The 15,616-nt window shown below is 57.9% G+C and overlaps 1 protein-coding gene across 1 annotated transcript in view; it reads left to right on the forward strand.

Annotated features, from left to right (window-relative positions):
- The window catches only part of ADAMTS10 (ADAM metallopeptidase with thrombospondin type 1 motif 10), a 44,028-nt gene extending 31,812 nt beyond the window's left edge, over window positions 1–12,216 (forward strand). The window contains exons 15-24 of the mRNA XM_009485262.2: window positions 4,556–4,689; window positions 5,566–5,689; window positions 6,250–6,330; window positions 7,784–7,947; window positions 8,380–8,506; window positions 9,390–9,519; window positions 10,183–10,387; window positions 10,620–10,796; window positions 11,538–11,694; window positions 12,107–12,216. Of these exons, the coding sequence (XP_009483537.1) occupies window positions 4,556–4,689; window positions 5,566–5,689; window positions 6,250–6,330; window positions 7,784–7,947; window positions 8,380–8,506; window positions 9,390–9,519; window positions 10,183–10,387; window positions 10,620–10,796; window positions 11,538–11,694; window positions 12,107–12,216 (1,409 nt within the window). The remainder of the gene's footprint in view (window positions 1–4,555; window positions 4,690–5,565; window positions 5,690–6,249; window positions 6,331–7,783; window positions 7,948–8,379; window positions 8,507–9,389; window positions 9,520–10,182; window positions 10,388–10,619; window positions 10,797–11,537; window positions 11,695–12,106) is intronic.
- Window positions 12,217–15,616: the final 3,400 nt, after the last annotated feature.

The raw sequence follows: 15,616 nt of genomic DNA on the forward strand, positions 1-15,616 counted from the left end.
GATTGCAGCCGTTCAACACGTAAAGGGGGCTTATAAGAAAGACAGAGAGAGACTTTTTACCAAGGCCTGTAGTGCCAGGACAAGGGGCAACAGTCTTAAACGGAAAGAGGGTAGGTTTAGAGTGGGCATAAGGAAGAAACGGTGTATGATGAGGGTAGCGAGACATGGGAACAGGTTGCCCAGAGAGGTTGTGGATGCCCCATTCCTGGGAGTGTTCAAGGTCAGGCTGGATGGGGCTTTGGGCAACCTGACCTGGTAGAAGATGTCCCTGCCCATGGCAAGGGGGGGCTGGTCTTTGAAAGTCCCTTCCAACCCAAACCCCTCTGTGATTCTATGACTATGACTTCAGCAGCATGAGTACTTGCATCTTCACTTGCCTGCAGGATTTTGTGATACCTGGTGTCCTTTAGGTGTCAGGGGTAGATCTCTGGGGGAGGCGGGGAGTTGCCTTGCCCCTCCACCTCCTCCATGTCATAGATCAGACCCCTGGGGAATGGCCCCCTCTTGTCTTCCCCTTGCTGCAGGTGTTCTGCTCTCAGGACCCGTGTTTTGCTCCTGCAGCCCCTCTGCTTGGAGGCATCCCTACCCCAGCATTGGGGAGGCAATGAGGGCTGGCCATCATTTCCGTCACTCCCTCCTGGGCTCTTCCAGTGGTGTCCAGAGAGCTCTGGGGTGGCAGGTGTCAGTCTCTCCCTCCCCACTGGCACAAGCAGCCCCCCCCGAATCCATCCTTGTTGGCAGCTTCGTCCCTGGGCATTCTGCCCTCCAGCTGGTAGCATATCTGCTCTTCAGGTTGCTTTTGGGCACGTGTCCCCACTCTGGGAGCTGTTCACCACGCTGGCCCTCTGCTGAGCCTCTTCCCCTGCTCAGCTCAGCCGCTGCCTTCGGCACTGCACCCTTGAGCCACCCCCTTGCCAAAAGGTGCAGTGGTGCAGGGGGGCTTGTGCCGTCTGCCTGTCAGACACTGGCCCCATGGCAGTTTGGGGAAATGTCCTGGGCACGGAGCACCCTGAAGACAAGGAGTACCCCACTGGCTTGGATGGGGGAGGGCACTGATCGCACAGGGAATTCGGGAAGGGAAAGAGCCACCCGCTGAAAGCCTGACGCCAGCCGTGGGGTCACTGGCAAGTTGAGGTCGGGTTTTGCGCAGGGCTGGTACAGTGTGTTTTTCTGGCAGTGATTTATAATGGTCCTGGAGCCCAGACCCCAGGATCGCAAGACACATCCCCAGCAAGAAGCGCTGAGCTCAGCCTTTCGGAGCTCAACAGTCAGCAGATACCTCGTGGAATGCGGCTTTAATTGTTTGTTTATTTTGCTTTATTCGCTTAGTTATTCATTTTGCTCTTGGCGGATGCAAGAGTCAAGGGAGAGTGGAGCAACTCACAGGGCTGGGAGAGGGATGGGGAGGAGCAGGCACTTGCAGAAAACAGGAGATTGCTCATCATAAATTGTAATGCGCTTTAATTCCTCTATGGGACAGGGCAGGCAGGAGGAACAAAACATCCTCTGAGGCACCGCACAGCCAACTGAAACTATTCTATTCTATTTTAATAGTTGTATTAAAGATAAAAAGGAGTACCCGTGGCAGGCCTGGCTGTTGCTGACCTTGGACTACTCAGCCCAAAGCAAAGGGCGGGCAGCTCTCTGGGGGCTGATGCATGGCCGGGGGGGTTGCCTCTCTGGGGGCAGGGGGCTGGGGACCTGCACAGTGTTTAGGGCAGACCCTGTGCTCTTCGGGGTTGTACGGTCTTGTCTGCTGCTCGTTTCCCGGTCAACTGGTAACATTCGCGGGGCAGTGGGCAGGCTGAGGGGGTCCCACTCATTCTGTGGAAGTGGGCTCTCCCCCCGTGGTGGTGGCCCCAGCTTGCCCAGGTGACAATGGGCACTGCAGAGCCTCTCCTGCCCCTCTGTTGCCAAATGCCTTATGGGGCTTGCGCTGGGGATCCCGCTCGTGCCCTGCAGATGCGGGTATCACTGGGCAGCAGTGAGCCGGCCTGGGAGGATGCAGAGCACTGCCTTGCTCTGCCAGGCCCAAGGCTCCCGCCCCAAAAAGCGCAGCTCCCACCAAACGGTTCACGTGCTGGGAGAGGAGGGGCTGGATCCTGGTTGCTGGTGAAAATACAGTCCTTAATTCCCATCTCCAGGAATGTCAGGGCATGTTGTGTTGTTTCAAAGGATCTTTCTGAGGTCCAGAACTCACCCTGGCTGTGTTGCTATTGTGGGGACACACAGTTGTCACTGGTCTAGGGCTTTAGAAAGGTGCCTTTTTAAGGAACCACCTGAACCACCTTAACAAGGAGAAGGTGATGCCCAGACCACCTGAGTACCTCTTGGCTGGCTGAGTGCTGAGGAAAGTCCAGTTCCCGACAGACGCTGGGCAGTGATACCAGCCCCGCTTTCCTCTGATCAGTGGGAAGATGAGCTGGCTGCCAAGGGCAAATCCTGCCTGGAAGCTGTCACCAGGGAGGGTGTGCTGGGGACTGGTCCTGAGCTCAGGTGGCCCAGCTGGCTCGCTGGAGCAGCCGCAGTCAGGATGCAGATACCAATGCAGGGTCGTCCCTCTCTCTCCCCCTCCCTCCTTCATTCTCCCTCTCCCCATTTCTCTTCCATAAGACTTTTTCTGTTAAGGGCAGAAATCCCCCATCTGCAGGCCTTTCCTAAGTGGCTAGAGGAGGAGAGAAACAGGCTGTGGCAGGGGTTAGCTGCCCACCAGGGAACTGCAGCAAGGTCTCTGCAGTGGGTCTCGCTTTTCCTTGTAGCTGCAGCCAAGGAAGGGAATAGGGAGTGCATGTGAATAGCTTAGAAAACCCATCTGAGCGCCCTGAAACAAAGGCCCAAGTTTCTGGCTGTTTCTCAGCTCTGCTTCACTGCATAGTCTGCCCTGCACTCCAGTGATGGCAGGAGAGAGCACGGCCTTAGAGAGCTGCACGCAGACAGGGACGAAGGGTCCCATGCAGGGAACGGAGCGCACCGCTGCACTGGCAGGGGCACGGCCACCGGTAGGAGAGACGCTCCTGAGCCAACAAGCACTGGCTAAATCACAAATACGTCTCAGGAAGGGCCCACACAAGGCCCTCTCCCAGGCTGGTGGGACAGTTGCATGCACGGGGTGTGCAGTTGCCAGTGGGGCTTGGCGGCAAAGCCTCTCCGAGCTGGGACATCCCGCAGCCAGCATAGGTCCCTCGTGACTCATGTTTGCTTACCTTGCTGGTGATGTTTTGCACCTGAGATCGGGCTGGACAGACCTGGGGTCCAGGCATGCTGTGGTCAGATGGCTGTGGGTTTTCGGGGTCATGCCTGCGTTGTCCCCCTCAGTGGCCCTGGAGCTCCCTCGCCTGGTGGGGGAGAGCCCAGGGTGCTGCGGCGGGCGGGGTTGGCTCTGCAGGGGGGTTGGCTCTGCAGAAGGTGGGTTGGTTGAGCACTTTCTCTAGGGGCTTGCCCAGGCATCCTGCTCGACAGCATGCCTCCAAGCTGCTGAATTCCCCTCTCGTGTCTCTTCCTGTTCCTCACCCTCCCAGCTTTGCTCTTTCTTCCCCCCAGCTGCGCTCAGGTGCTCCCAGGCACAGCTGGGCCACCCCTCCCCTCCATCCGCCCGTTTGATGTGCTGTATCAAGTTGCAAGTTCTGCATATTTAGTTGCTCCTGACATAGGTGCTTCCCAGCTCTGGCACACGGCTCACGACTGTTTCCGATGCCTGCAGGAGCGAACTGCCACAGCTCGGGCATGCATCTCTCTGCCAGGGTCGCTGTTGAGTCTCCTTGGGATGCTCAGTAAAGGTAGCAAATGCTGCAATCTGCACCAAAATGCAATGACAGGAGGCAGGAAACTGCTCTGCTCAGGTGTCTCCTTCCATAATAGGCCCCACATCCTGCTCCCAGGCACCATAAGCCAATATCCGGATATCCAGCCTCGGTTCCTTAGCCAGTGCTTTGGCAAGGGGTGTTGGGAAGCAGGTATTTCAGCTATAACTTGAGCATCCTTCCTCTTCATCCTCACGCTGCTGTCGTCGTCTTTGCTGTGAAGGACTCAGTATCCACCAGTCTTGAACAGAAAGAAGTGGTTGCTCTGGCCTAGTATCTGGTCTAGAAGCTGAAAAACTTGGTTGCTCTGGTCTAATAGCTGAAAAACCTTGTACAAGTCACTTAAGAGCTGCTACCTCAGTTTCCCTGTCTGTAGAATGGGCACAAGGGTGTTGACAGCCCTTGTAAAGTGCCAGGAGTCCCAGGAGTGACCAACACCAGATAAGAACAATTTAGTTTGTTTCCTTCCCCATCACATACAGCCTATGTTTCCCAGGCTGTGCAGAAGGGACAGTGCCTCACCATGTGTCAGTGTCCGGTTCAAGGGTCTTGACTCGGTGCTGATCAATAAGAAGCGTGCCTGGGTCCCTCCATGGGTCTGTCCACTCATCAGGGACATCATCCTGGGCACCTGGAGCTGTGCAGTGGGCCAGGCACAGGATGGAGGCGTGGGGAGGCTAAGGCAGCCGTTATCCAGGTCTGGCTCTCCACATCTTTCCTCGGCGGTGTCATTTGAACCTCTGCTTCTTTCCCAGGGGGTGTGAAAGCCTGTTCCCTCAACTGCCTGGCCGAGGGTTTCAACTTCTACACAGAACGAGCCGCAGCCGTGGTGGACGGGACACCGTGCCGGCAGGACTCCAACGACATCTGCGTCAATGGGGAGTGCAAGGTGCTGCCGGGGTCTGGGACAGGCTAGGGATGGGGAGGCAAGGGCAGAGCCCCGGGCAGGGGAGCGCTCCCCTCCACGTGCCCGCTCAGACATGGGCACCCCTCTGCCCAGGCACCCGGTTCACCAGCAGGAGCAGGAGCACATCTACCTCGGGCTTGTGCCCGTCCGCTCTCCATGCACCGGGTGCCACATTGGCCTGCGTTAGCAACGGGTCTCTGCACTTACAGCCCATGTAGTCCCAGGCAGTTGATATTTCCCTTGAAATGGGATCTGGAGGGCTATAAAAGTTTAGTTATAAGATAGCACTGTGGGAGTGGTGAATGTCCCCCGGCAGGCAGGCAGACAGGCTCCCTCTGTCTGTCTCCCTTCCTGTGTCTCTGGGATCTCTTTGTCTCTGTGGGGCTGAATATACTGTGGAACAAAAGGGGGATTGCACCATAGGTAGCCACAGCCGTGCTGCTAACCTGCTTGCTAGCCCATGTGCTGTGGCAGTGGGGCAGAGCCGGAGGCTTCGCATGGGCTTGCTACTGCAATGCTGGTGCTGCGGGGACACAGCTCTTCTTGGGCTGCTGCAGCTCTACCAGCTCAATGCAGGCACCCTAACCTCTGCCTTGTCCCACAGCCACGGGATTTCTGCCTGCGCCCCCAGCCTTGGAGGGAGACCCGACCCCCCCCAGGGCTGTCCCTGGAGAGGGGTGACAGAAAGGTGGGGCTGGGCAGAGCAGATGTTACTGAGCACTGCCTGGTGTCTGGTGCAATGGAGGGGTGTAAGGTGGAGCCCAGGGGGATTCCCTGCTCTCTGGGATGCTGCAGATCAGGCGTGGGGAGGACGAAGCCCCACCAGGATGGCTAATTCCCTGCTGCTCCTTCCTCCAGCATGTGGGCTGCGACCGTGTCCTGGGCTCTGACTCAAAGGAGGACAAGTGTCGCGTCTGTGGGGGAGACGGCAGCTCCTGTGAGACCGTTGAGGGCGTCTTCAACCAGTCCCTGCCGGAGGGAGGTAGGGAGCAAGCGGCCTGGCCAGCACTGCCGGCATCACCCACCCTCGAGTCCCTCCTCGGCTTCACCTGCTCCTGGGGATGCGCAGGACAGGCAGGGATGTATTGCAGGGAAACACCCCAAAGGGTAGGGCCAGGCTGCAAGCAGGGAGCAAATCGCTCCTGTTCACTGACCAAGCCATGATCTAGTCACTGCTCGCACCCAAGTCCCTGGCGCAGAGTCCCAAGCTCCTTCCCTGCTCCCCAGCTCACGCTGCCCACAAGCCAGGCTGTGGAGATGCCCGTGGAGATCCCAGCTCCACAGCACCTCCCCAGCACAGCCAGTCCCATCACAAGAGCCTGCACTGCAAAGCAAGCAAGCTACTGTCCTGGTGGGCCGTAGTTCTTTTTCCGTTTAATTGCAGTGGGTTGCTGAACGAACACCTCTGCACTGCCAGCATCTCATTTAGTGTTTAACCGAGGGGTGACAGGGTGGCACACACTCCCATCCAGCTCAGGGCAGGGTTGGCTCCGGGCTCGGAGGCTGAGCATCACTGCTCACCGGCCCCGGGTTGTCTCACAGGTTATGAGGAGGTGATCCAGATTCCCAAGGGCTCCGTCCACATCGACATCCGGGAGCTGAACCTCTCCATCAACTACCTAGGTGAGATGGGGCTGGGGGACACTGAAATCCCAGCCAGACACCCCTTGGTCTGACATTTCCCTGTGGTTAATAGGACGTGGTAAAGGCCCAGCATGGAGCACCTCCCACTGCAGCAGAGGATGGGGTTGGGGGTCCCAGCCTGGGGTTGGGGGCAGAGGAAGGCAGCAGGTCCAGCTGGCAGGGCAGCGTGTCCCCAGCCAGCGTGGGCCATGTCAGCGTGGCACACACAGCCCTGCCTCGCTGCGGCGCTGCCTCCGTCCTGCATTCACTGTTCAGCAGCGTAACCCTGAGCAAACCCCACACCCCGCCGTTCCTGGCGCTGTCTGTGGCTCCTTGGCATTCCCCCCTCCGCCAGCATGTTGGGCTGGGGATTAAAAATAGACCTGCTCACATTTTCCTTGGGCTTAATTTTCCAGCTAGACTCTGGCTGGTTTTTACAACGGGCTTCTTTCTTTCCCCTTGTCTTCTCTTTCTGTCTTCCAAGCAATGGACAGTGATCGCGGAGAGGTGGGCAGGGGTGCTCACTGCTGGCTTGCTGCCTGGTGCCTCTGCAGTGGCTCTCCAGGAGCAGGAGCCTGCCCAGATGCCAGCACCAGTGGGAGGTCGCAGCGGGGCTCTCCTGGCAGCATCCCTCCAGGCCAGCTCCCTTTGCTGGGTTCGGGGATTGCCAACATCCCTCCCTGCCTGGCCCAGGTTTACCGGGGACTTCTCATGTCCGTCCAAACTGGATTTCTGTGCACTGGAGCCACAGTCCAAGCTCGTATCTCTCTCAACTGCTGCCACCAGTCTCTCCCACTCCAGGATCTGTGCATGCACCCCAGTGGGAGGGGAGGGAGCATCCTCCATCCTCATCAGTATGAAGCATCCTCCCTGCTGTAGGGCATCATGGCAATGAGGTCGTTACCAGCAGCGAGGGCAGGAGTGATGCAGAGCTGGGCGCCAGCGCGGTGTTGGTGGCAGAGAGCGAGCAGGGAGAGCGTGGGAATGCGAGCAGGAGCGAGCAAGCGAGCCGATCCCCCTCTAGTGACTCGCTTGGGCAAGCACAGCCAGGATCCTGGGGACCAGCCTCCTCCAGTAGCCCCAGCAGCCAAGACCCAGTTTGCACAGCTGGATTTGAGCCTGGCTTCATGGCCACAGCTTGTCACACTGCCAAGTGTCCCCATCACCATGCCGGGCAGCTGGCTGAGCTCTCCGCAGCAGCATCCTTCCACAGTGAGGTGGCGGGCAGGCTGAGACAAGATGATGGGTACATTAGTCCCACCTCTGCTAGCAACTTTCTGTGTGACTCTGACCCAGGCACCTACTTTATTTGCCCCACCTGTAAAATGAGGCTGATGATATTTACCCTCTATTGCAGCAGTGCTCTGAGCCTGGCAGATGAGAAGCGCCCAGCTGACGCTGGATACAGGTGCGTTCAGCCTTTCTGCTAACCCTTGCTCCCCTGTCCTCGCAGCGCTGAGAGGGGAGAGCGGCGAGTATTACATCAACGGGAAGCTCTCCATCGACCCCCCGCGGCGCTTTGACATCGCAGGCACAACGTTCCACTACAGGAGATCCCCAGAGGAGCCTGAGTCCCTGGAGGCCTTGGGACCCACCAACGTCACCCTCTTTGTCATGGTTGGTAACATGGTTCCTTCAAACCCCCACCTGGTATGGGCCTGGTCTGGGCTAACGAGACCTTGCCATGACTACATGGGAATTGGAGCTAATCAGCCTCTGTCCTCCCTGTCTGGAGTAAAGGGGCACAGAGATCAGAGGAAAATTGGGCTAAATGCTCAGGTCTCTCTCCCTAATCTGCCAGGCTTTGGAATGATTCGATCTGTAAGTGCATGGGAGCTTGTTCTTTGATTGTGTCGCTTTCATGGCTGCACCACTGTCATCACTGGTGACTGGCCATGTCAATGCTGGAAGGGACTGGAAAGGGAAGGGGGGGAATCCAGCTGCCCTGGATTTTAGAGAGCATGATGAGGTCATGGGACGCCATACAAGCAGTCATGACCGTGCTGGACTTCAGTGGCACTGATGCCTCGGTGATGCCTTTCTCTGCAGGTCCTTGTGCGGACAGAGCTGCAGGGGATCCGGTACAAGTTCAATGCACCCATCGGCAGGGATGCCTCGAACCAGTACTCCTGGCACTACACCCCGTGGACCAAATGCTCAGTGCTGTGTGCAGGGGGTGAGGTTTGACCCCATGTCGGCTGGGGGGGGACATGTGTCTGCACTCCTGTGACCCCCACGCACTGTGTCTGGGCCACGTGAGACAGCGCACAGGCGTTAGCATCTGCTTTGCTCTAAAGGAGCTCTTGGGTTTCTACATATTCCCACCCTGCACACAGCTACGTGTGAGCTGGTGTCAGTCAGCATGATCTTGTGGGCAGAGTGTCAGGGCTTGAAATTCATTTATTTGTGCGATGCAGGACAGGTTAGCTGATCGCAACAGCCCCTCTGGCCTTCAGATCTACATGTCTGTGAACTGAAGCACCACTGATGCTTCCCTGAATCCCTTGGGCTGGTTCCCGTGGCGATTGACACAAAGGTTTGCTCCATGTCTCCTGGCTCTGGAGAACCTGGCTGCGAGTGACTGAGCTGGTATTCAGAAGAAGAGAGAGGCAGTTTCAAAAGCAAGGCTTAATCATGTTCCCTGTTTCAGTCTAAGGCCCCGGACCTGGTCTTGCGTGCTAGGCCTCAACAAAGTGTTGCCCCCTCTTGTTGCAGCTATTCCCCCCAGTGCTGCCCAGAAAGTCTCGCAAGGCCAAGGTTAGAACAGTTTTATTTGAGGATGAGATCCTTGGAACAATTCGATCCTCCATTCTCTAAAAGCTCTGCTGGGTCCTGCCCTGGCTGGTGAGCCTTCACCCCATCCATTCTTTTCTGGAGATGTTAGAGGCAAAAGAGGCCTTGGTTATGAACAGAGAAGTAGGTTCAGGCTTGACGAGATGCAGTGACAAGTGGCTTCCCCGTCGCATTGCCCACATGGGAGCAGAGCTCTGGGGCTCGTACCTGCAGCCTGGCTCAGCGCTAGCCTCCTCTGTTTCTCCTTTGCCTCTTTTTCTCGGCAGGCAGCCAGATCCAGTCTGTAGTATGCAAGAAACTTTCCGATGGCTCAACTGTCTTCAACCATTTCTGTAGCCCCGAAACCAAAATGCCAGAGCGACAGAGGCCGTGCAATACCGAACCATGCCCCCCAGCGTGAGTACCATGGCTTGGAGCAGATCAAGGGAGTGTGGGTGGAAAAGCCAGTGTGGAGGAGGGTGAAATTCCCCCCTCTCTGCCATTGCCAAGTCAGAGTCCCCTGCCACAGTACCCAGGGGTGACACTACCTGGCTGGAGCAGCTCTGCTGGGGAGCGAGGGGGGCAGTTTTCTCCTCTGTGCCCCATCACGAGCACAATAACAGTGCGCAACCTGCACAGCCCATCGTTGCAGGAAGGGACAGTGGTGAGGCAGGGAGCAGAAGAAACCTGCTTCCACCACGGTGCTCAGTGCATGAGGCTACACCGTGCCTGGCTGGGTGAGAGATGTGCTGAGCACGTGGTGTGTTGGCCAAGGATGGTCTCTGTAGCGTGACCTCCTCCTGCGCTGCTGTGCTACTTGCAGAAAGGAGCCCTCCCCATCTGGTCCTTTGGTGCAGAGCAGATACTCAGTGCAGTCCCTCAGAAATTGTCCCAGCCCCTCCCTGGCTGGCCCTTGCCCCTCTCTTGGAGGGGAAAGGGAGATGTGGAGGAACTCTGTGGTTCAAACATTGCTGCCCAGGAGGCTGTGGCCAGAGTAGGAATAGGGCTGTGTACAGGAGTATGGGGGCAAGTGTGGACCACCGTGCCCCTCACAAGCTTTGCTGGTTTACTTGTCTCCAGCTGGGTGATTGGGAACTGGTCTGAATGCAGCCGAAGTTGCAACGAAGGTGTCCGCACACGCAGCGTCTTCTGCAAGCGTAAGATCTCTGCCACTGAGGAGAAGACCTTGGATGATGCTTCTTGCACCCATCCACGGCCAAAGATGCTTGAGCCTTGCAATAATCAGACATGCCCTCCAGAGTGGGTCGCCCTGGACTGGTCTGAGGTAAGTGCCTAACATCGGCCCTCACCTCTCTGATGGCACTGGTCCTTAGGATGACAGTGTCAATCACTAGGCCAGAGCATCAATGATGGCTGCTGGCCATGGAGAGCGTAATGTGGGAAATGGTCTTGTAGCTCAGGAGACAGGCAAGGTGGGAGCAGTGGTGGGAAGAGCCAGTGCTGCCTCTCTCTGCTCTTTGCTGTACATCTTGACCACGTGTGTCCTCTCTTTGCAGTGCACCCCAAGCTGCGGGCCAGGTTTCCGCCACCGCATTGTCCTCTGCAAGAGCGGTGACCACAGTGCAACACTACCCACCTCCCAGTGCTACGAAGGCTCCAAGCCCCCGACCAGCATGAGGTGCAACCTGCGGCGCTGCCCACCACCACGCTGGGTGACTGGCGAGTGGGGAGAGGTAGGGACCATCCTTCCCATGGAGTTATTGAAGGAGCAGACTCTGCCTCCCCAGCCCCTCAAATCCCAGTGCACATGAGGCTTTTACCTGCCAGCAGAACCTGATGTGGCCACCACAACTGTTTGGGGGGGCAGCAAGACTCCGTGGCGGTGTTCTTTGCCCTCCCCTTGGCTCAGGAAGCAATTGTGATGGTGTCCCAAGCACACAGCTGACCCAGGGAGTCTCCCGGGCCCCACAGAAGTCATTAGAGGGCCCCCACGGGTATCTGGGGGGCAGTAGGGCAGTGAGGATGGGGAGCAGTGCAGTGCAGTGGGAGCACTGGGATGCAGAGGTGAGCTGGGCCGTCTGCAAGTGGGGCCACCACTGGTCCCCCTGCCACAGCCCAGCCTGGTGCCTGCAGTGGGGTGACGCTGGCAGTCCTCCCTTCCCTCTAACACCCCTTGAGCTGCAGGGTGACATCGGGGTGCAGGAGGCCGGGGAAAGGCCATTGATTTAGGGCTGGATAGAGAGACCCTTGCTGAGTCCTGGAGGTTCAGACCAAGCTTTTCAGGAAGCGGGGCCACAGTGCTCAACTGTGCCTGTGAGGTCCCCACAGCTTCTGGAGAGGGAAGGGATGACTGAATCCAGCACCCTTTGCACCTCTTAAGTTCCCAATCACCTCTTCAGACCTGGCCCTCTTCCTCCGGGTTATTAAAAGCCTTAGCAGCCACCACAGCTCTGTGCTATGCTGTTTCCTGGCAGTGCTCTGCGCAGTGTGGCCTTGGCCAGCAAAGAAGATCCGTCCAGTGCCTGGCTCACACCGGGCAGCCGTCCAGCGACTGCATGGAGACCCTGCAGCCACCCGGCATGCAGCAGTGCGAGACCAAGTGTGAATCGGGACCTACAGACAACCCTGAAGGTGAGGGAGACAGGGGCACTGGGGAAGGAATTGCGGAGCACTGCCAGCCTCGGACACCACATGGTACAGGGACACCAGAGCCAGCACAGCCCCATTTGAGCTCTAGGTGCTGTGGTGTGGGGTGAGGCTCTTGTGGGGAGACCTGATGCTGTCCCCTCTGGTCCCAGGCCAAACTGGCATGCCGTGACCCTGATAAATGAAGTAACTGCACCTTGGCAAAGAGAGGCTTTCAGTAATGAGGTTCTCGGTAGCTTCCTCAGCACGGCTGCATCTTGCTGCTTCCTGGCAAACAGCCTCCAGGAGCTGGGCATCAGGGTGCAAAAGGAGCTTGCAGAGGGTTGGGTAGAAGTCCCCCTGGGGCTCCTTGCCCCCAAGGCAGCTGTAACCCTGCTTCCCTCTGTCGCCCATCCAGAGTGCAAGGATGTGAACAAGGTGGCCTACTGCCCGCTTGTCCTGAAGTTCAAGTTCTGCAGCCGGACCTACTTCCGACAGATGTGCTGTAAAACATGCCAGGGGCACTAGGGACACAGCGTGACCCCCGTGGGAAAACTGGAAGGCAAAAGCTGCAACGGAGGGCCGCCGAACTGCGCCCTTCCTCTCCGCACCGGGAATCTCCCCTGGGTCCAACACAGACACTGGTCGTGCTTCCTGTGGGAGCCGGCGTCATCCAAACCTGTCCCCCAAAGACATGCACCCTTCGCCCTCGAGCTTCACAATGGCAGTTCCCAGTTAAACCACTGCCACCCGCTGCAGACACCATCAAGGCCCAGTGCGACAGGAGCCAGTCGATGAGCGGTGGGAGAGGGAGAAACTGGGCAGAGCGCGGCAGCAAGGACGTTACTTGAAATTCTGACATTGTTATTTATTAGTAGCAGGCCCAGGTCCTGCAGGCGCTGAGATGGCCACCGAAGCAGCAGCACTCGCCGCGCTCCTGCCTCGTCCTGTTCCGCGCCCGTTTCCTGAGGGCATGGCGGGGCATCGTGGTCCACAGTGGGGCGTCCCCAGGGAGGCTGAGCGCACCTGGGGCTGCTGCCTTTCCCTCGGGGATGCCAGGGGAGACGGGGAGGAGGCTTCAGGTGCCACGGGTGACAAGCGTGGCTCGTGGCTGCTGGGCGATGGACGAAGATGGGCTACTGTGGGGACTGGGGTTGGTGTAGCAATTTTGCTCTCTTGGTTTGCATCCTGTCACCTTGGGACATGCAGCAGGGGACGGAGAGCAGGTCACTCAGTGAGCAGAGCAGTGACACCAGTTTAACTGGGAGAGGGGGTTATCCAGACTCTCTTAACAGCCTACTTTGATTGGGGTGCCCCCTGGTTTTCCTTACAGCCCTTGCAACTATTATGACCATTTCTTATTCCAGAAACACCTCGAAGCACAAGCTGAGCTCAGGGCCGAGGCGTGCTCGGGGTTGCAGTCGCTTAACGGGCGTCAAGGGCGTGCCGGGCTGTAGGAAGCAAAGCAAAGGAGGATGCAGGATGAGAACTGTCTTGGCCACAGTGTCTCCACTGCCGAGCCAGGACTCGGGACCAGTCTGCCTGATCCTGGCAGGGCCCTCCCCAGGGAAAGCCACGGCCTCCGCAGCTGCGTTGCCTCCAAAGGTGCTTTACTTCCAAAGGTGCTTAGCCTCTGAAAGGTGCTTTGCCTCCAAAGGCAGCCTTGCCCCTGCCACATGCTGCTGTGGCCTCGGGGTGCCGGTCCCAGTGCCACCTGCTCCTCTGCCCGCAGGAGACCTCCAGTGATGGGAAAAGAGCAGGCTTGAAATTCCTCCAGGTCACCTCCTGGCCAAGTGCGGGCCAACACAAGTCTTCTCCATGGTCCACCACAGCCTTGAGGAGGAGACCTGAATTTCAGATCTACAAAGCATGTGCTTTTTGTTATCATTATTGTTAGTATTGCTATTTCCAGGCCCTTCTGCGTCACAAGGATGGGAAATCTTGTCCCAAGCCATGTTCTGCTCCCCTTGGGGGTCAGCCGTTACGGTGCAGGGAGGCGGACGGCCCTCTTTCCCCAGAGCAAACCTCTCCGCCCTGCCAGCCCTCCTGTGTTACTCTACCATCTGTATTTTCACCCGCTCATCAGCCGATCGCAGCTTCTCTGGTGCTCAGCAAATCCCGTTTAGCGGTCGAGCGGGCCTTCATTTGTCTTCCTTCCTGGTGCCATGCTCCGTTCTGACATTTTGGTGAGGGGAGGGGGGTGTTTTCACCTTTTTATTTAGATATATATAAAACGGAAAATGTTTAACATACTAACTCTGAGGAGGAGCGACGTGTCGGCATGATTTATAATAAAGGAGTAGCTACGATCCCGGGCGCAGCTTCTGGTCCCAGTCTTGTTTCTCAAGTGGCAAGCCTGGGCTCTGGGCACCACGGCTCCTTGTGCCTCCGCCGAAGCAGGGGTTTGGGCAGCAGGGGAGGATTTTCCCTCGGGCTGCAGCCCCACTGACTGGAGCAGGTCGGAGAGGTGGGGATTCGCCCAGAGCTGCTGCGTGGCACGTAGGAAGAGGCTTCCCCTTGGCAGAGCCCGCACGGGCCGGCTGTGCACCCCAGGGGCACGCAGCCCCTGTTGGTAATGCTGGTTTGGGGTTTTAGGCGGGGGGTGTTGTCTGAAGAACTACATGTCGGAAACACCGCTGGCGCTTCCCTGAATCCCTTGGGCTGATGCCCGTGGGGATTGACACAAAGGTTTGCGCCATGTCTCGTGGCTCTGGAGAACCAGAGGACAGACTCTTTAGTAGGGCCTAAACCAGGGACAGGACAAGGAGGAATGGTTTTGAACTAAAAGAGGGGAGATTCAGATTAGATCTAAGGCAGAAATGTTTTATGATGAGTGCAGCGAAACACTGGCACAGGTTGCCCAGAGCGGTGGTGGATGCCCCATCCCTGGAAACATTCCAGGCCAGGTTGGACGGGGCTCTGAGCAACCTGCTCTAGTGGAAGATGTCCCTGCTCACAGGGGTTGGACTAGGTGACCTGTGGAGGTCCCTTCCAACCCACAGCGTTCCATGAGCCTACGAGGCTACGATTCTAACGTGGCTATGCATGACCGAGCTGGTATTCAGAAGAGGAGAGAGGCAGTTTCAAAAGCTGAGGCCCCTGACCTGTTCTTGCATGCTAGGCCTCGACAAAGTGTGGCCCCCGCTTGTTGCAGCTGTTCCCCCCAGTGCTGCCCAGAAAGTCTCACAAGGCAAAGGTTAGGAGAAGTTTATTTGAGGGAGAGAGATCTCAGGAATGCCTTGATCCTGTGTCTTCTGCAAACTCTGCTGGTGAGGAACGTGCCCAGCACAGGGTGTCTATTTGCCACGGATTGTCTCTGCAGCGTGACCTCCCCCCGGCACTGCCGTGCGAGGTGCACTCTGGAAAGGGCAGGGGAGATACCCTATGAATATCTGGGGGCAGCAGGGCAGTGCAGGATGGGGAGGAAGAGCCCAAGCAGCACTTGAAGCTCCGCCATGTTTCAAGGGAGAACGATGGATGGCTGGGAGGCACGCGCAGGCCGGCTGCGCTGAGGCCTCGGCTTCCCGCCCGCAGCATACCTGTCCGCTGCCGAGGACGGGTGACCAGACCCCCTCGGCGTGATGGGCTCCCTTCGTCGAGCATAGCCTGGGAGCAGCGTGGCAGTACCCGGCTAGGTCTGCTGGAACTGGATCGACCTCCATGGGCTCCTCCAGATACTCCAGGGGGTCAACTTCCATGGGCTCCTCCCGATCCTCCAGCAGGTCGACCGCCATGGGCTCCTCCTGATCCTCCAGCGGGTCGACCTCCATTGGCTCTGTGCCATCATCTGCCATTTTGGATCGCCAACCAAAGAGTTTCCACGTGTCCTCTTTGATTTGGCAGCTCTTGGAGTTGCCCTGAGACAGCGTTTGGCAGCTTCGTTGGGCGTTGGGCTGCAGCACCCTGAAGCTGGCAATCGTTGCCTAAG

Source organism: Pelecanus crispus, chromosome 20 (assembly GCF_030463565.1).
Source record: "Pelecanus crispus isolate bPelCri1 chromosome 20, bPelCri1.pri, whole genome shotgun sequence".
In the NCBI taxonomy this organism is placed as follows: Eukaryota; Metazoa; Chordata; class Aves; order Pelecaniformes; family Pelecanidae; genus Pelecanus; species Pelecanus crispus.